The 16468-nt window shown below is 33.3% G+C and overlaps 1 protein-coding gene across 1 annotated transcript in view; it reads right to left on the bottom strand.

Annotated features, from left to right (window-relative positions):
- Positions 1-3183: 3183 nt before the first annotated feature.
- LOC114328998 (lysophosphatidylserine lipase ABHD12) overlaps positions 3184-16468 on the bottom strand; it is a 36597-nt gene continuing 23312 nt past the window's right edge. The window contains exons 6-7 of the mRNA XM_028278005.2: positions 9797-9912; positions 3184-3466 (exon numbers count right to left, since the gene is read on the bottom strand). Of these exons, the coding sequence (XP_028133806.2) occupies positions 3382-3466; positions 9797-9912 (201 nt within the window). The 3' untranslated portion in view covers positions 3184-3381. The remainder of the gene's footprint in view (positions 3467-9796; positions 9913-16468) is intronic.

Below are 16468 nucleotides of genomic sequence, written 5' to 3'. Positions count from 1 at the left end.
ATATTTTACACAAAACGCGACTATTATATTATGTCCCAATACAAACTAAATGAGAATCTTCTTGACAACGTTGTCGCTCTTCGCGCTATCGGTCGTGAAAGGTAGTATTAGGCAGGTACTTTTAGGGGATTATCGCTGTTAATTGTTGTGGAATACTGAAGGATGGTTTATTTATGATAATTCACAGAAGGGCAAACGCGCTTGTAATATACAACAACGGTACTGACTCTAAAAATAGTTTGGAACAGAAACAGAACAGAGATTAAACCTCTTTTAATGTGCATGCTTCCTAGGGCGTCATTATCTGAATCTCGTCTTTATGAAAATACATCCTGTGATATATTTGTGTTTTCTGTTTATCGTGCAAGTGCAGTCGTGCATTAATGAAGTTCCTAGTTCCTATAATAAAGTATATATTATAATGAAGTTATAGTAAAGAGAAATAAAAGGTCTTTTGTGTAATATTTTTAAGTATAAGTTTAGTATTATAAGGAACTATTTTCTATAAAGGCTTTTTGCTATGTATTCACAAAATTATGGATACTAGATTTCTTTCTGAAAAGTGCCCTACAAATGTCCATAAGACGTACATTGAATGTACATAAGGTGTACACTGAAAGCTTCAATACAACGTACAATGTACGTTTGTAGCGGACGTTCTATGGACGTCCAATTTTGTGAACTCTGGACATTCGTTGGACGTCCATTGTACCTTAGCGGGACGTCCATTGGACGTTCCAATGTACACAGATGTACGTCCATAAAACGTACTTGTGCTATCTGGGTGTTTACATATCCATACCAGTGTGAATTTTACTACACGGAATTTGCCGTGTAAAGACAGAAAAAGTAGGGATACCCGTAAAATATTTGCGAATTATGTACCGATGGCCGCTGGTTAATTGAATTTTTAATACAGTACAGTGACATTTTCTCTTCTATCGTTCCTTTATGTGCCATACTCGCTGTCCGCGATTATACTTTTAATACTTGTGTTATATTTCCTGTTTGTTACTATTAGTTATTGATTGGTTCCAGCGTATATTATTTAGAAGGGATATTGGTTTTCGTCCTATCGTGTCGTCTACATTCCCTTCTTTTGTAATGATCATACCCAGGTACTTTACCTAAAAGCGTCGCACTGGCTAATAATTTCTCAATCTTCCAATGCGAGTTCCTGTTGTATCCCAACGACACGTATAATGTTATGTTTATTTCAAGCTTCCGTTTTTTTTCCTTGTCATATATTCGATATCTTAATATTCTTGTGCTATTACTACTTGGTCATCTGCAAATAATAATGTATAGGTATATACATAGTATTGTTATTTAACAGCAATCCCATACTTTTGTATTTGCGTTTCCAATGCTTTAGAGTTTGTCAGAGATAAATCTTAAATAATGTCGGTGAGAGACAACAGCCTTGTTTAAGTCCCTTGAATATATTGTTTTCAGTCAAAGTTTTAAAGTTTTCAACCTAATAGAAATATTAAAAATATTCCTAAAATAAGATATTTAATTGAAAACTTATTGGACCATTTTCCTGACAACACCTCCATGGCTTCTAAAAATTGCAAGCCAGATGGATGCTGAAGCGAAGAAGACAAGAGGGAATTCAAAAACTTACAATTCACGACCCCGTCTGTTCAGCTGGTAAATTCCAACGGAAAATGGGCCTAGTTACTCAAAGGAGTAACAATTTTAGATTGTTTTCAATTTTTACCCTTGCCTTAGAATTAGCATACATTTGTTTCGTTGCTCGTATTAAACTCATGGTTATATTTGTTTGCTCCAATGCTTCCCATAGTTTATTTTGTTGGATACTGTCCGATACCTTTCTCAAAGCAGAATAAATGGTGAGTTGTCGATTTATCTTTATTCATTTCAATTTTGTTCTTCTTTTTAAAGTTCCATCTCCTATCGGAGGTTGGATATCATAATGGCTATGGTCACTTTGTTGGCTTCTGCTCTGATTAATTGTAATGAACTACAGTTAAACCATTCTCTAAGGTTCCTCAGACAGGAGATGAGTCTTCTTCCTTGCATAATAACTCTCAGCAACTCATATTTTTCTCCTTTGGAAATGTGACCCAAGTATTCCAGTTTTCTTGTTTTTTCCAAACAAAGAAATACTTAGGAATATAAAAACGGAAATAGTAAAAAAGATTGTGAAACCCACTCTAACCTATGCCTGTGAATCTTGGGCATTAACAAAAAGGCAAAAGAATAGACTAATAAGCACAGAAATGAGATTTTTGAGAACAATAGAGGGCAAAACAAGGAAAGATAAAATTAGAAATCAAACCTTTAGAGAAAATCTGAAAATACACCCAGTTACAACAACAATCGAACAAGGACAACTTAGATGGCTCGGACATGTACTGAGAAGAGGAGAAGTGAAAATAGTAAGACAAATATATGAAGCGAGAAAGGAAGACCAAGAAAGACGTGGACAGAAGAAGTGAGGGAAGCGGCCGACAAAAGAGGAATAAAATGGGGGGAAACAAAAGCATTGGTCATGAAAAGAAGGAAATGTGGAAGAAAACGATGGAGAACCTAACTCCGTAATAACTCACCGAAAGGTAGACGAGTTCCGGATTAAGTAAGTAAGTAAGAATCGTCGCCTCTTCTTGTTGGTTTATATATACAATACTAAATCACAACATATATAGTTCATTAGCGGTCAATGCCGATCATATGTACACTAATATAAACTATATTATATTTGATTTCGTAGAAGTTCTGTTCAAGGCTACCACGTTACACCTCTGATGCAGACTATTTATGCGGTAGGTCCTCCCCAGACCGGTGCATCCATGAAATCTACAAGACATAGAAAACTAAATCTGCGAGACAAAAAAAAAACATACAGCAACCGCCATTTATGAGAGGGTTGCAGTAGATTGCGCAAATGACGTATTTTCGCCTCGAATCAACGGCGAAAAGATTGGAAGCTCCGAGTTCATTCAGTGGCGTAGTTATTTATTATCCAAAGAAACTTATGCTCGTCACTTTTTAATTGTCACAATTTACTTAACCAAGGCTCCTAAAAATCCTTTAGTAATCTGTATTGGTTTTTCTATTAATGCTTTTAGTCAAAAATAGCGTTTTTTGTCTTCAATTTCATTAGCATGACGTCCAATATAAAGAGAAGGATAAGGACTATATAAAAAATACGTAACATTAGTCTCTAAAATATATTTTTGTATGGATATTCAAAGAACACTTTCTTCCTAAAATATTATTTGCACAGTAAAAGAAAATAAACTTATCTACACATCACAATAACTATTGTTAAAGATTATGTGTGGTGTTTATATGATCACAGCCTTTTTACTTCTTTGATAGGAGCTATTTGTCATTTTCTTTACGTCTTTTTGTTCATACGGTTGTACCCACAGACGGTACCATTGTCGTATTGTTACCTTCGATAATCCTCTTACTGTTTACTTGTTCGATAAGATTCCTAAAAATAAAATTAAAATAAAATTCGGTCATCCGGGAGAAAAATGTCACAACTCAAAAAACAACTTTTTTCGGGAGAGACAAAAATGGATTTTTGAAGTTATACTTCTTTAGGCACGAGGGTGAATTTTTTACATTCCCTAGCGCATGCGCACACCGACAGTATGGTATTAGTCGCTACATCTTTATGTAGCGCAAATAAGTTGTGCGTGAAAAGAATATAATATTATATTATTAGTGTTTTTAGTAAATGTATTATTTATTATAATTTTTGTGTCTTTGGGTTTGTCTTCCTCGGGAATAAGATATTTTATAATAATAGTAAGTATATTTAAAGTATTTTTGTATTTTTTGTCAGTATGTATGAGAAATCTTGTAACCTGTCAAAGCAAAGGGAGTATAGCTTAGTGGTAGAGCGTGTGACCAGAGATAGAGAGATCCCCGGTTCGAATCCGTGTGTTTTCTAATTTTTTTTTTATTTTCTTACTGTTTTAATAAAAAATTTTGGAAAGTAGTAAGTAAAAATTAGTTTAATCTTTAAATAAAATACAAATAGCCTGTTGAAAGTATATTTATTTCGTTGAAATCATATAATAGAAGTATAACTTCTTATGTGCGTACAAAGTACACACACATTCTTTTTTTAGACCTTAATTTAACACGTTGATGGACAGTGCATCAAAAATGTATAAGCAAGTGTTGTGCCACTATATCGCACCTCCGCTCAGAGTGTCATAACTCAAATTTTAAAATCGGTTTTATTGCACCAACAGTTTAATAAAACTATAAACTCCTATCTCACGAAGTGTCACGTCTATGGGTCAAGTATTTATCGTTAGATGACACTAGTGTCACTATACGATTATCCAAAATCAACGACGCACCGAACACAAACAGTGTTACATATCGACTTGTGCAAAGCATTTTTGTCCATCTAAGATGTGTATAAAGCGTCTTTTGTCAAGTTAAGATAGTATATGTGATTACTTTATTCAAAACAATCTGTGTATGTGCTCAATAAAAGTAACACATTTATCACTTATTTATCTATCTTTTTGCAGTATTTTGTGTTTAATATTGTTACTTGTATTTAAAGTTACATCATTAAAAAGTCTGTTAACCAGATAATAATAATATTATAATCTGTACTGCTAGTGTCACTTCTGATAAATAATATTTCGTAAATTTTTCGTTATTTTATCTGTATAGTGTCACAACTCAAATTTTTTTAATACATATTTTAATGTACTTAATACGTTGTTTTATAGAGCTTCAAAAACCATTGTAACTGATTAAAATAGTTATTATTCTAATTTTAATAGTTTTTGAATTAAACCCGAAAATGTTGTAGGACAAACTTTAAACGTTGTTTTCTCGAAACTTTGCTTTTTTGACTTATGACACTCTTTGAGCGGGGGTGCGATATGTACCGAATAATATGCGTTATTCACCCCTCCACATCTAAACGGCCCGATATCAAAATGGGGGACAGTAACCTATATTTCTTTGTATGTGTGTTGACAGTATAAATTTGTTCGTATAATGTTTAAATCTGAAAGCCCACGTCTACCGATTTTTTGTCACAACTCGTTATTTTAAAAATGTCGTCTATAGACTTTGTGTCACATTACATCAATGGAAATTAGATGTCTATAGTCGTTCTGTCCTAACTAATTGTGTAAGAAGCAAAACCAAACATTTAACAACGAAAAAAGATAAAATTTTGAGTTATGACACTTTTCTTTTAAAATATTGGTCAATTTTTTAAATATTAACGAAAAATACCTAGGATACTTCTCGAAATATAACAGTTTTTGTGATAGCATAACCTCAAAAGTGGTTTTTCATTTTACCGCCAAAAGAATAAGGACACTACCGCCATCTTAGGAAGTTGGACGTACACATCTATGTGACACTTTTCCTTGTAATATTTTTGGAGTCAATTTAACCAGATAACTGGAATTATGCATTTTTTTAGTTGTGTCACTTCTCTTTTGGACGAGCGACTTACTCTGATAGTAGGAACAAAGCAAGGGATACATAATCCCGTAAATCTTGTAGCAGATGGATTTCTACTACAATATTTTATAAAAAATATCCATTAATTTTAATCCTATCCCAAGAAAAATATTTATTTTTCTAATATATTTTGTGAGTTAATATATCATTAAAAATTCTAAGCCGTCCCTGCTTATGAGTAATACTGTTTGTTTCGCAACATAGTAAAATCATAGGAAATTTCCCGTTTACTTGTATAAACATTTATTATTCTAGAATGAATCCTCAAAAAGTCCCAGTATATTTCCCTTAAGTTTTGAGCGCTAAAAACCCAATGATATTATTGGTCTGAATTTTGAAAGATCCTTGAGTTGTAGTTGACGATTGGTCAATAGTTTTGGTCGAAAGATCGAGAAGAAATGCATCCGTTGGACGCGAGAGAGACGTGACGATGCAAGGCAGTTCTGAAAGTATGTTCGAGTAGAACATATCTTTTTTTGTTAGAGCTCAACACACTCACAAAGAAACGCACTTTGCCGGCTTTTAAAATGGTTTTCTTCTTATAGTAGAAGAACTGATGGATTTATAACTTGTCAAGGAATATTATTACAATAGTTTCACAGCATTTTAAGTGGATATATTATTGTGAAACAGTTTTATTGTTACGCAGTTTGATTCGCCGGTAAAAAAGAGTGCGTGGTTTCCTGTTTTTATGATGTTATGGTAACATTCCTGTATTGAAGTACCCCGATTATATTTGATTTAGTATCAATTTTATCCTGTGTCCTGTTTGGTTCAAAATTGAATGTCTTCCCTCCCAGCCCCGCTTAGAATGGAAAATTTTGGAAAAGTGTTTGAACGTGTGACATGGATTTTTGTTTTAAGGTATGGATAATGTTTATTTTAAATAATTCACAAGTGGATATTAATTTGGTAAAGGTTTTACATATTTAAATAATTTGTTTTCAACATGGATTCTTGGAAAGTTTTATGTAAAGTAAATTTAATGGCAGTGACTTTTGACAGCCATAAGTCAAATTTTTGTTTTGGTACACTGCTAAAAATAAATAAGGTTAAGAATTGTAAAACCATGTATTTGTTTTTATTATTCATTTCTTGTTTGAGAATATGTTTATTCTCATAATAAAAGGTATAAAGGTTTAAATAAACATTATAAAATGTACACATTTTTATTTATGTAACCTCTTTCTTCAAGAAAATTATTAACAGATATCTAATACAAGCGAATTAAGTTTTAGAATGGAAGAAAATGATATGGCATAGAAGCCATATGATGATAATAGATAACCCAGTTTAACCCCAACGAGGAATCTATGATGAATGTTCCCCAGTTGCTTTCCAGTAAGTACTCGATATGAGAATTTGAGGATTTTTCAAACGGTGTCCCAATTTGTTTAAATAGTAGGAAAGTCCTCAAGTCTGTGTAAGTATCCTTTGCTTATTTGGTTATGTAGTTAGTCTTCTTTAAACCCTCCTACCCCTCCCAACGAATCTACGACCTGCCACCGCACAAAAAATGAGCTGTCGTTCGCATGAAGGTTTGCGTGTCTGTTCCTTCTACTAGCCCCATTCTGACCCCCCAGTATCTTGGTAGATAGTCTTTCCTTGTCCCCATTTGAGCAGACATGTAAAACGCTACAATCTATCTGACGATGTCACAATTTTCCAGGAGGAAATAAAGGCAATTCATCACTGCGTGGAAGAAGTAGAAGGGCAGAAAAGAACGTGCCATTTAATTGCCATCTTTACAGATAGCCAGACAGCGCTTAAGGCACTCAATTATGTAGAGGTTAATTCTAAACTAGTATGGGGTTGTTTGGGTCCTAAATAAACTAGGAGACCGTAGCAAGGTTGCGGTAGCTGGGTACCACCCTAACAACACAAAACATTCCAGGAATGAACTATCAGAGTTCTATTAATATTTGAATGTCCTGGACTTTCAAGGAACATTCGGTGAACATCTGATTAAATTATTGGTGGAATGTTACCACAAGACATTCTATGAATATACTACCAATGTCCTATATTTTAAGAGAGGCCATTTACTATTCCATTTGCGTTCATTTTCAAATTTGCCGCGCGTGTATCTATGTTTTAGGCAATCCAAACCACGTGACTTCCGGTTGGCATCGACTTGGCATACAAAAAGTTACAGAGGTTATGTTTGTAATATCTATTTTTCATTGTTTGTCATCGTATTTTGTCTATTTTGGATTTCGTTTGATGTATTTTGTGAACTTTATAAACTTTACCACAATGCAAAGTGATTATTTAAGGAAATTATTATTGGAAACTCCAGATGTTGGAGAAAGGTAGGGGAAACCATTTTTATTTAATATTCATTTTTCCCTGATATTTATCAATATTGATGAATTTTGCAAGCAATAACATTATTTCTTTTATTGTTTTAGATATTTATTGAAGCTGCAAATAATTGGGGATTTAGATCCATATACAATTCAGTCAGAATTCGATTTTACAGTAAAGTGCATTCCACCAAATTACTATTATAGATATTTATACATATCTGGTGGAGTCTCACAGTTACTACTCCAAGCAGCAGATGAAAGCATACAAAAGCCTTCAGGCACATAAATATTTTACAGCTGGATTTGTTTTTAAAGTTGGAGTATAGTTGGAAGTCACGAGCAACAACTTCATAAGTACCTACAAGAATATTGAGGAAATCCAGCTCCTCGAGACTACTGGGCAAACTAGAAGATTGAAGAGGACAAAGTATTTTGAACTAGTTTGAGTGATAGGTGATAGTGAAAAGCAGAGAATAGTGCTTGTGTGCCTGTGTAGAATAGTGTTTGTGTGACATTGTAGAATAGTGCACGATCTTGTTAGATTAGATAAGAGACGCTATGGGGTAAGCTCCTCATTTTAAGAAACAGTAGTAATTTAGGTTAAATTAAAATTGCTCATTGGTCAGTTATGACCAGATTGTAATTGTAATGTACAATTCAATACAATGAATCATCATCGTAGTGATGATTATGGAAAAAAATATATGCCAAGATTTTATGAAATAAAAATGTTTATATTTATCAAGGATGTATTATATGGTATGGCCACATATACTTCTGGTATATCGTCGGTGATGTGACAATACCTCCTATCTGCTTCTTCATGAATTTTGTAGGAGACGAAAAACCATTTTTAGGGTCATCTCCTGTTTTCACATGTAAATTTTGACATGTTTTGTAGTACTTAAATAGATAGTTGAATTTACTGCAAAACATGTCAAAAAATATCATATGAAAATAGGAGGTGACTGTAAAAAAAGTTTTTAGTCTCTCTTACAAAACTCATGAAAAAACAAATCGGAGGTATTATGTCACATCAGGACTATATCCAGGGAATGTATAAAAAAAATACTGTGAATGTCCAAAGAACATTCGTAGACATTCAAGGAATGTTTAAAATGTTGACAGAGGACTTTCCTGGGACATTTAGGGGACATTCTTGTGCTTTTGAGGACATTCCAGGAATGTTTTCAATATCCTGTGTGTACATTCTAGGAACATACACGGAATGTTTGGTGTTATTAGGGCAGAGCATAAAGACAATGAAAAAGCAGATGAAATGGCCAAACAAGGCTCAGTAATGCCATTAATTGGATTGGAACCCTTCTGCGGTGTTGCAAAGGCAATAACAAGAACGGCTACAGGAAAGTAGGTAGTTCACACATCTCTGGAATGGTGGAGGAACTAACCAGGACAAAGACGGCCGAAACAGTTCATTATAGAACATTCGCCCAAATCTACGGCAGACCTAATAAGCAGACAGGAAAACAGTCAAAGCCATGGTAGATCTGCTAACAAGATACTGTAAGCTGAATAGATAGTTGAAGCAAATGGGATTGGCCCAATGATGAACTATACAGATTCTGGATTCTGTCACCTAGAGGAAGAAACATCAGACCACATTTTGTTTCAGTGTGATATTCCGGCAAATGTGCTGTTCTTTACATAAGCTCAGAAAACCCACCGCCAAAGAATTGACAGCTACATAGAAGGTTCAGTTTCAAATTATTCTTCATCTTTTGGCATCATATGATGCCAAAGACCTGGATGGGTCTTTGACTGTCTGGCTATATCCTTCCATTCAGATCTCTCTTGGGCCCTTCACCAAAGTCTCAAAGTTATTGAGACCTTTTTAAAATTCTCAGGCTAGAGAATGTAATCTAGAGCTGGAAGACCACAACAGATCTGAAAAGGTCGTAGTGGATTAGGCCACAAACCACCTCATTAAACCTATCTAATCTGGTAGACAATTAAATAAGTAAACAAAATTGGATCATACTTACATGATATAAAACTTCATAAATGGATCTTGATACAGATAATAATGCTTGTAACCAAACATCGCATCAAATTCATGATAAACTGTAGTAATGTTTCTGCTTTCTGCTATGTCAGCCAGCTAAAACAATAAGAACTTAAATGTATACTATATGAAACCTCCATGAAAGTAATGAAGTAATGCTTAGAATCTTCAATGAAATCTGGAATACCGAAAAGTGTACCAGAACGTGTAACCAGAAGTATATATTTGCTCTCGTCTTGCTGAGGCGCTCCGAATAATATATCGCTTGTACCTTTTCGGTAACTTTAAAACAGTACTTCCGGTTGCAACCCTGGAACCGGAAATCCGATGTCAAATTTCTCACCTTTAATGGGCTGTATTCTGTAAAAATTTCGTTAAATTTTAGAATCCTTTACAAATATTATTGACCAATGAAGTAAAATATTAGAAATTTTTTTAAATATTGACAAAAAGCACATTTTATTCAATAAGTAATGTATGGTAGCTTACAAAACAATTTTTTTCTTTACTTATACAGAGATGAACATTGCATTGTATACACCAGCAAGCAGCTATAGAAACTTATATTTCAAAAAATTAAATATTTTGTTCAAAAGCTGTTACATGTCAGCACAAGTACTCATTGGACGGAATATGTTTATAATCGGGGATAATGTGGGTAAAAACATATGGAGCTACATACAAGAAATGATAGAACAGGTTGTCCTCCATTAGGGATGGACACAAGCTCGAGCTTAGCTCGGCTCGGCTCGAGGCTCGGCTCGTTTGACGAGCCGAGCCTCGAGCTCAAGCCTGTTTGTTTCTTGCGAGCCGAGCTTCGAGCCGAGCCAAATTTTTTTCGAGCCGAGCCGAGCTGAATTGGAAACGAGCCGAGCTTTCCTTAACGAGCTTGTCAATATTTTAGCTAATACTCTAATATTTTTTCTATTTATTTTTGATACCACTGATACTTTTGTTTGAGAATAAGTAATTTAGACGACAAATATGTATTTGCAATATACAGTGTGTCCGTAATGTATTAAATAAATGGGATATTTCCTAAACTAAAAGTCTTTTGAAAAAAATCTAAAACACGTCGATTTTTAATTTTAATGATCTACATTTTACAACCAAATTTAATTACACAGAGTGATACACATAAAGGTGATGACGCCATCGGATTTTTTGTAAATATAACAGCTTCATACACAATACCTGCAAAGGTAAATATGTGGGCTAACAATTATCGGACCCTACTTTTCAAAGGTAATTGAAACGAGTCGCATAACATCAGTCTTTAACGGGGTATCTCGCACCTACTTTAATTTATTTATTTCCCAGTAGAATTAATCCTGGAGGTTTTGATGAAAGTTTATGGTTTCAACAGGATATTGCGCCTCCGCATTATGCTGTAGATGTTCCAAGGTACGTAGACGAAATTTTTCCGAACAGGTGGATTGGAAGACGTGGGAGTGTGAAAATTTAAGATAAAGTCATGTATCAATTACTGGATTACTTTCAAATTCTTAGATTAATAATTTGAAATCAATAAAATTTATTTTCATAGCGCATATCTTTGAAATTCTGTCCGTTAGACCCCAAGTATCATACCTTTTTAACATCAGCTCATTTTTATCGATCTAAAAATGTCACAACGTAGGTACAGAGTGTACATTTACCTCATACATATCAGCTTAATGTATATCACCCTGTATAATCAAATTTTATGGTAGAAGGTAGAACATTAAAATTAAAACTCCACGAATTCCAGATATTTTTAAAAAGGATTAAGGAAGTATCTAATTTATTACATATTTTACGGACACTCTGTATAAATTCCTTTTTAAATAATATTCTTGCATTTCGATTATCCCTAATATCGTCACTAAATATTTGAATAGGATTTATAAAATGCAGTTATGTACTTCTCATTTTTACTATAGTTACTCGGAAGAGGTAAAAATTTTAATGTAGGTAGAATCCCAATTTTATAACCCTCCATAAACTTAAACTGCCTCTTGTAACCTTCTTAAGAATTTGTTTATCAAAAAGACTAACTTCTAGGAATGCGAATATTTACATTTTACCATAACAAAAAAATATGTTCATGGGGTAATATAATCTACCGAAAAATTTGAATCTCTATAATAATTTTATTAAAGGAAAGGTACTACTACCTCGTACCTCCATACTTAAATGGTTTTGGACATAATGATATGAATTTAACAATAGAAATTTACTGTTAATCTGTACAGTTGAATGTTTTATTGTAACTTATTTCTCAGTATAAACTTTGCTAAATCTGTAGGTATTAAGAAAATAATTCCGATTTTAAGAAAACTAGCACGTTTGTATTTTACGGGTAGTAGGAAAGAAATCTAATAGTTATTACAATCTTTTCAGTCTTGAGAAAGAAGTTGAAGTTGCTGTTCGTCCATTTCTGTTTAGGAACCTAATTCCAAATTTTTCGCGTTTTTAAAATGTTTAATTACGATAGTGATGATAGTTTTATGGACACAAATCTTCCTTCTCCAAGTGAAAATAGTGAAGTGTCAACTAAGTCGACTGAAAGCGTTAGCCGCGATTATACTCTTGACGAAACTTCGACATTTCGGAGCAAGTTTACATGCTTTTTGAGTTTAAAATTATTGACAAAATAAACAAATTAGCGACATGCAAATTATGTAACAAACGAAAAATTAAAAGTGAGTTTAAAGTAAAACTTTCCGTTACAACTACTTTAAAAAGGCACTTATTAAGTAAACATCCAAAGGAATATGGTACTATTTTTCCAAAGCTGTCTCAACCTGGAACTAGCAAAGCTGGACCACTTCATAATTTCTTAACAATTAAGGTAAGAACACATTTTACTATTGTAATGTCAATATTCAAAGTATTAACGCCAAAGTTTTCGATGTGCCAAAACAATGCAAATATTCAAAAATAATATTTTATTATTTTTTTGCATGATGTTTCAGTTTTTATTTATTATTGTTGGAAAAAAAAGTGTAATAAAATTTTTTGTTCATAACCAGTTTTTTTGGGAATTTTCTTAATAAAATTTTGGTCGATGTAATAATCTGATAAATATTTGGCATTAAATAATTGCTTAACGTTAAACAATGTTGTCAAACTGAGTAAAATTAAAAAATTTTAAGCTGTTAGTTTTCAGTACTAACAATTGCATTAATTATAATGAAAATTGATATACCTACTTAACCTAAAATGCAAATCCGAGATCCATTGTCTAGTCGCAACAGAGGGGGTCCCATGGGAAAGTTCGAGCTCCCCGTGATTTAATGGTGGTATTATAAGTTTTTTGGGTCGCTGAATCCAATGGAAGTGGTCTGGAAGCCCAAATATGGTCCGTTTAATTGTTATTAACAAATTATGGTAAAATAAGGGCTTTATGAGAAGCCCTGTAAAGAAATTGATAGTATTAAGGTCTTTTTAGATTCTTTGGATAATTCTGAGCAAAAAAGGTCTCTTGTGATATTTGTCTAAAATTAGTTGTTGTCGAGTTATAAGCGATGACCTCTGCCAAACGTCATTTTAAAGAGGAAGGATGAATTTGCATTTTTTTAATATATTTTTGTAAAAAACACTTTTAAACTTAATTCAATAGTAAATTTAATTTCGAACAATTTTGCTGTAGAAATGTATGTACTTAAAGGGCATAGAACTCATACTATGCACCTTAGTTCATAGGGGTTAATTCACCCCTTTCTCAAAAACGCACCCCTGTAAATGGAAGCACTCCGCGGTTTTTTCATATTTAGAGGTCCATTGACCATATGAAACAAGAAACAATAAAACCCCGTGAACGTTGTAGTTCCTTTTAGCCATCTTATTTTGAACATAATCAATAGCCTAATATATTCTCTTCTATTACATCATCATCATTATACATATTTGCCTTTTTTGTCTTGAGCCACATCAGAATAAATATTCTTTACCGCCATGTCATTCCTAACTTTACCATAACGGCTTCTTCTTCCTCTCTTACTAGCTCCAGGTGCGACACACATTTTCGCTTTTTGGATGAAATGGTACCTTTGCGCATTGTACGCGCCATAACCACCTTAAACTTATCTCATTTTATCTTTAATAATTGGTACCACACCCAAACTCCATTTTATGTTTTTTACCATGTTTTATCACTTTCATTTTACTTTTATAAAACTTTTCCGTCTGCGACAAGTAATTCTTGCCGTTTTCGTCCATAATTCAGTTTTTAATTACTTCTATTTTTGTGTTGTTTGAAACCAAAGCTTACAAAAGTCTGAAAGGAACCAAAAATTAAAATATAAAACACGTAAAGAACATTTAACACTTAACAACCATTGTCTCCTTATTCTTGCTAATATTCTTGTTGGTTCAATTGCCGTAAAGTTGGTAAAAATAATTTTGTTTACCCGCTGGGCTGCTATAATAATTCTAAACAATTAGATAATTTCTCATTATCTATTACTACTTTTCTCAATGATTTAGTTTTTTAACAATGTAAATGATATTGACTTAAAGAACAAATAAAAGTTATAATTAAAATATTTTATATTTCATAATTTTCTAAAAGACTAGGTCAATTTAATTTGTTTATTTATGGAAAAACCAAAAAAAAAGTTCAAAAAATTCAGCGCCCAATTCGGTAATCTCTTTAGTGTGCAGTTCATTGTACCTACCCAACGACCTCCAATCCTATTTTAACTATTAGCGGGCTCTGGTAATTTAGTGTGAATTCATGTTGGCTGGGAAATAATAAATAGCAAAATAAATAAAATAAAATACTAGCTTTATTTTAAAAATAATTCAAATTTACATTCAAATATCAAGTAATTTACACTCGTTTATGTTTATTGCAGAAATCCGTGAATGAACCTAAAGATGAAAACTTTATCGTTGATTGGGTGGCCACTAAATACCTACCTTTTTCGTTTTTTGACGACGAAGCAACAAGGAACTTCTTCGATCAAATCAAACCTGGAATAAACCTGCCTGGACGAAAAGCTTTAAAGAGAATGGTTGTGTCCCGTTTTGAACGGGATCAAAAAAAAGTTATGCATATACTACAACAAAACACATCAAGAATATCTTTTACCATTGATGGCTGGACGGCAATTAATGGAAAATCTTATTATGGGATCAACGCCCACTTTATTGATGACCATTGGCAACTCCAGTCTGTAGTTATCGATTTCTCACCTTCACATGGGCTTCATACTGGGAGAGATATTGCCAAGTTGTTTTATGAATCTTTGCAGAGCTATGGCATCACATCGAAAATTCAAGGCATAACTGTTGACAACACTGCAGCAAATACAACGTTCATGCAGGAGTTAAAAAAGCTTATTCCTTCTTTTGATGACGTTAATCAACATTTTAAATGTGTAGTACATATTCTGAACTTGGCTGTTCAAGATTGCTTAAAATCTCTGAAAATAGAAGAAGACGTAGGAGGGGAGGCTGAAGATGAAGAAAGCAGTAACGTAGATGAAGAGGTTGAGTTCGAACACAACGATGTTCTAGATGAAGATATTCAAACACCAACTAACTGTTTGGATAAAATTCGTTATATATTTAAGAAAATAAAAAAATCTGAAAAATTACGGATCCGTTTTAAAAGTGCGTGCCAAACTGCTGGGGCATCTACACAGATTTCACCTATTCTGGATGTTCCAACAAGATGGAACTCCACTCATGATATGTTGGATGTCGCATTAAAGGTAAAAAAGGGGATCGACTGTCTATGTGCAAGCGACAGTGTCAATAAATTAAACAATTTTCGACTACACCAAAACGAATGGCAGATGTTAGCCTCCGTCTGTAAATTTTTAAAGATGTTTAAAATAGTAAGCGAAAACCTTGGAGGAGACAAATACGCAACGCTTCCATCAGTGATAGTCAGTTTAAATATACTGTTAGACAAAATCGAATTACAATCAAAGTTGCTTGACGATAAACCGAATCGTTCCTGTGTAGATGAACAACTTTTAACTGCATTTCAAAAGGCAGAGATAAAATTTTAAAACATTACAGACAAACAAATTGGATTTACTGTGCAGTACTTATTTTAGACCCAAGACATAAACTTGAAGCATTTGATAACTCACTTTGGGGAAGGGACTTAAAGAACGAATCGTATTCAGTGTTTAAAAAACTGTTAAAAAAGTATGAAGGAAATCAGCAAGCTGTAGAAAATATAACGCAAAGTACATCTGAATCGTCGGTGGTCATGGAAGTACAAGATGAGCTTGAAATCAATTTCGAAAGCTATTATCAATCAAAGGTCATAACAAAACCAAAAGACTTAAGTACTGAATTCTATGACTACATAGCACTCCCGCAAAGTACTGGCAACGAAGATATTTTAAAGTGGTGGCAGGTAAATAAAGGAAGATTTCCTGTTCTTGCTGAAATGGCCAGAGACTTACTAAGTATTCCTGCTACGTCCGTACCATCTGAGCGATTGTTTTCGAAAGCTGGCTTAATTATTCGAAAACAACGCAATAGATTGACTAATGAATCGGCTAAGTGCCTCTTATGTCTAAACTCTTGGGTAGAAAACCCAATTTTGAAAAATGTGTAAAACAATTTTTTTTTAAATTTTAATCGTTTAAATTAGTTCTAGGTTTAATTTTATTTATTGTTGAAGTAGAGTCGTATATGTATAATT

This window comes from Diabrotica virgifera, chromosome 9 (assembly GCF_917563875.1).
Source record: "Diabrotica virgifera virgifera chromosome 9, PGI_DIABVI_V3a".
NCBI classification, from domain to species: Eukaryota; Metazoa; Arthropoda; class Insecta; order Coleoptera; family Chrysomelidae; genus Diabrotica; species Diabrotica virgifera.
This window is presented reverse-complemented; position numbering and strand designations above follow the sequence as displayed.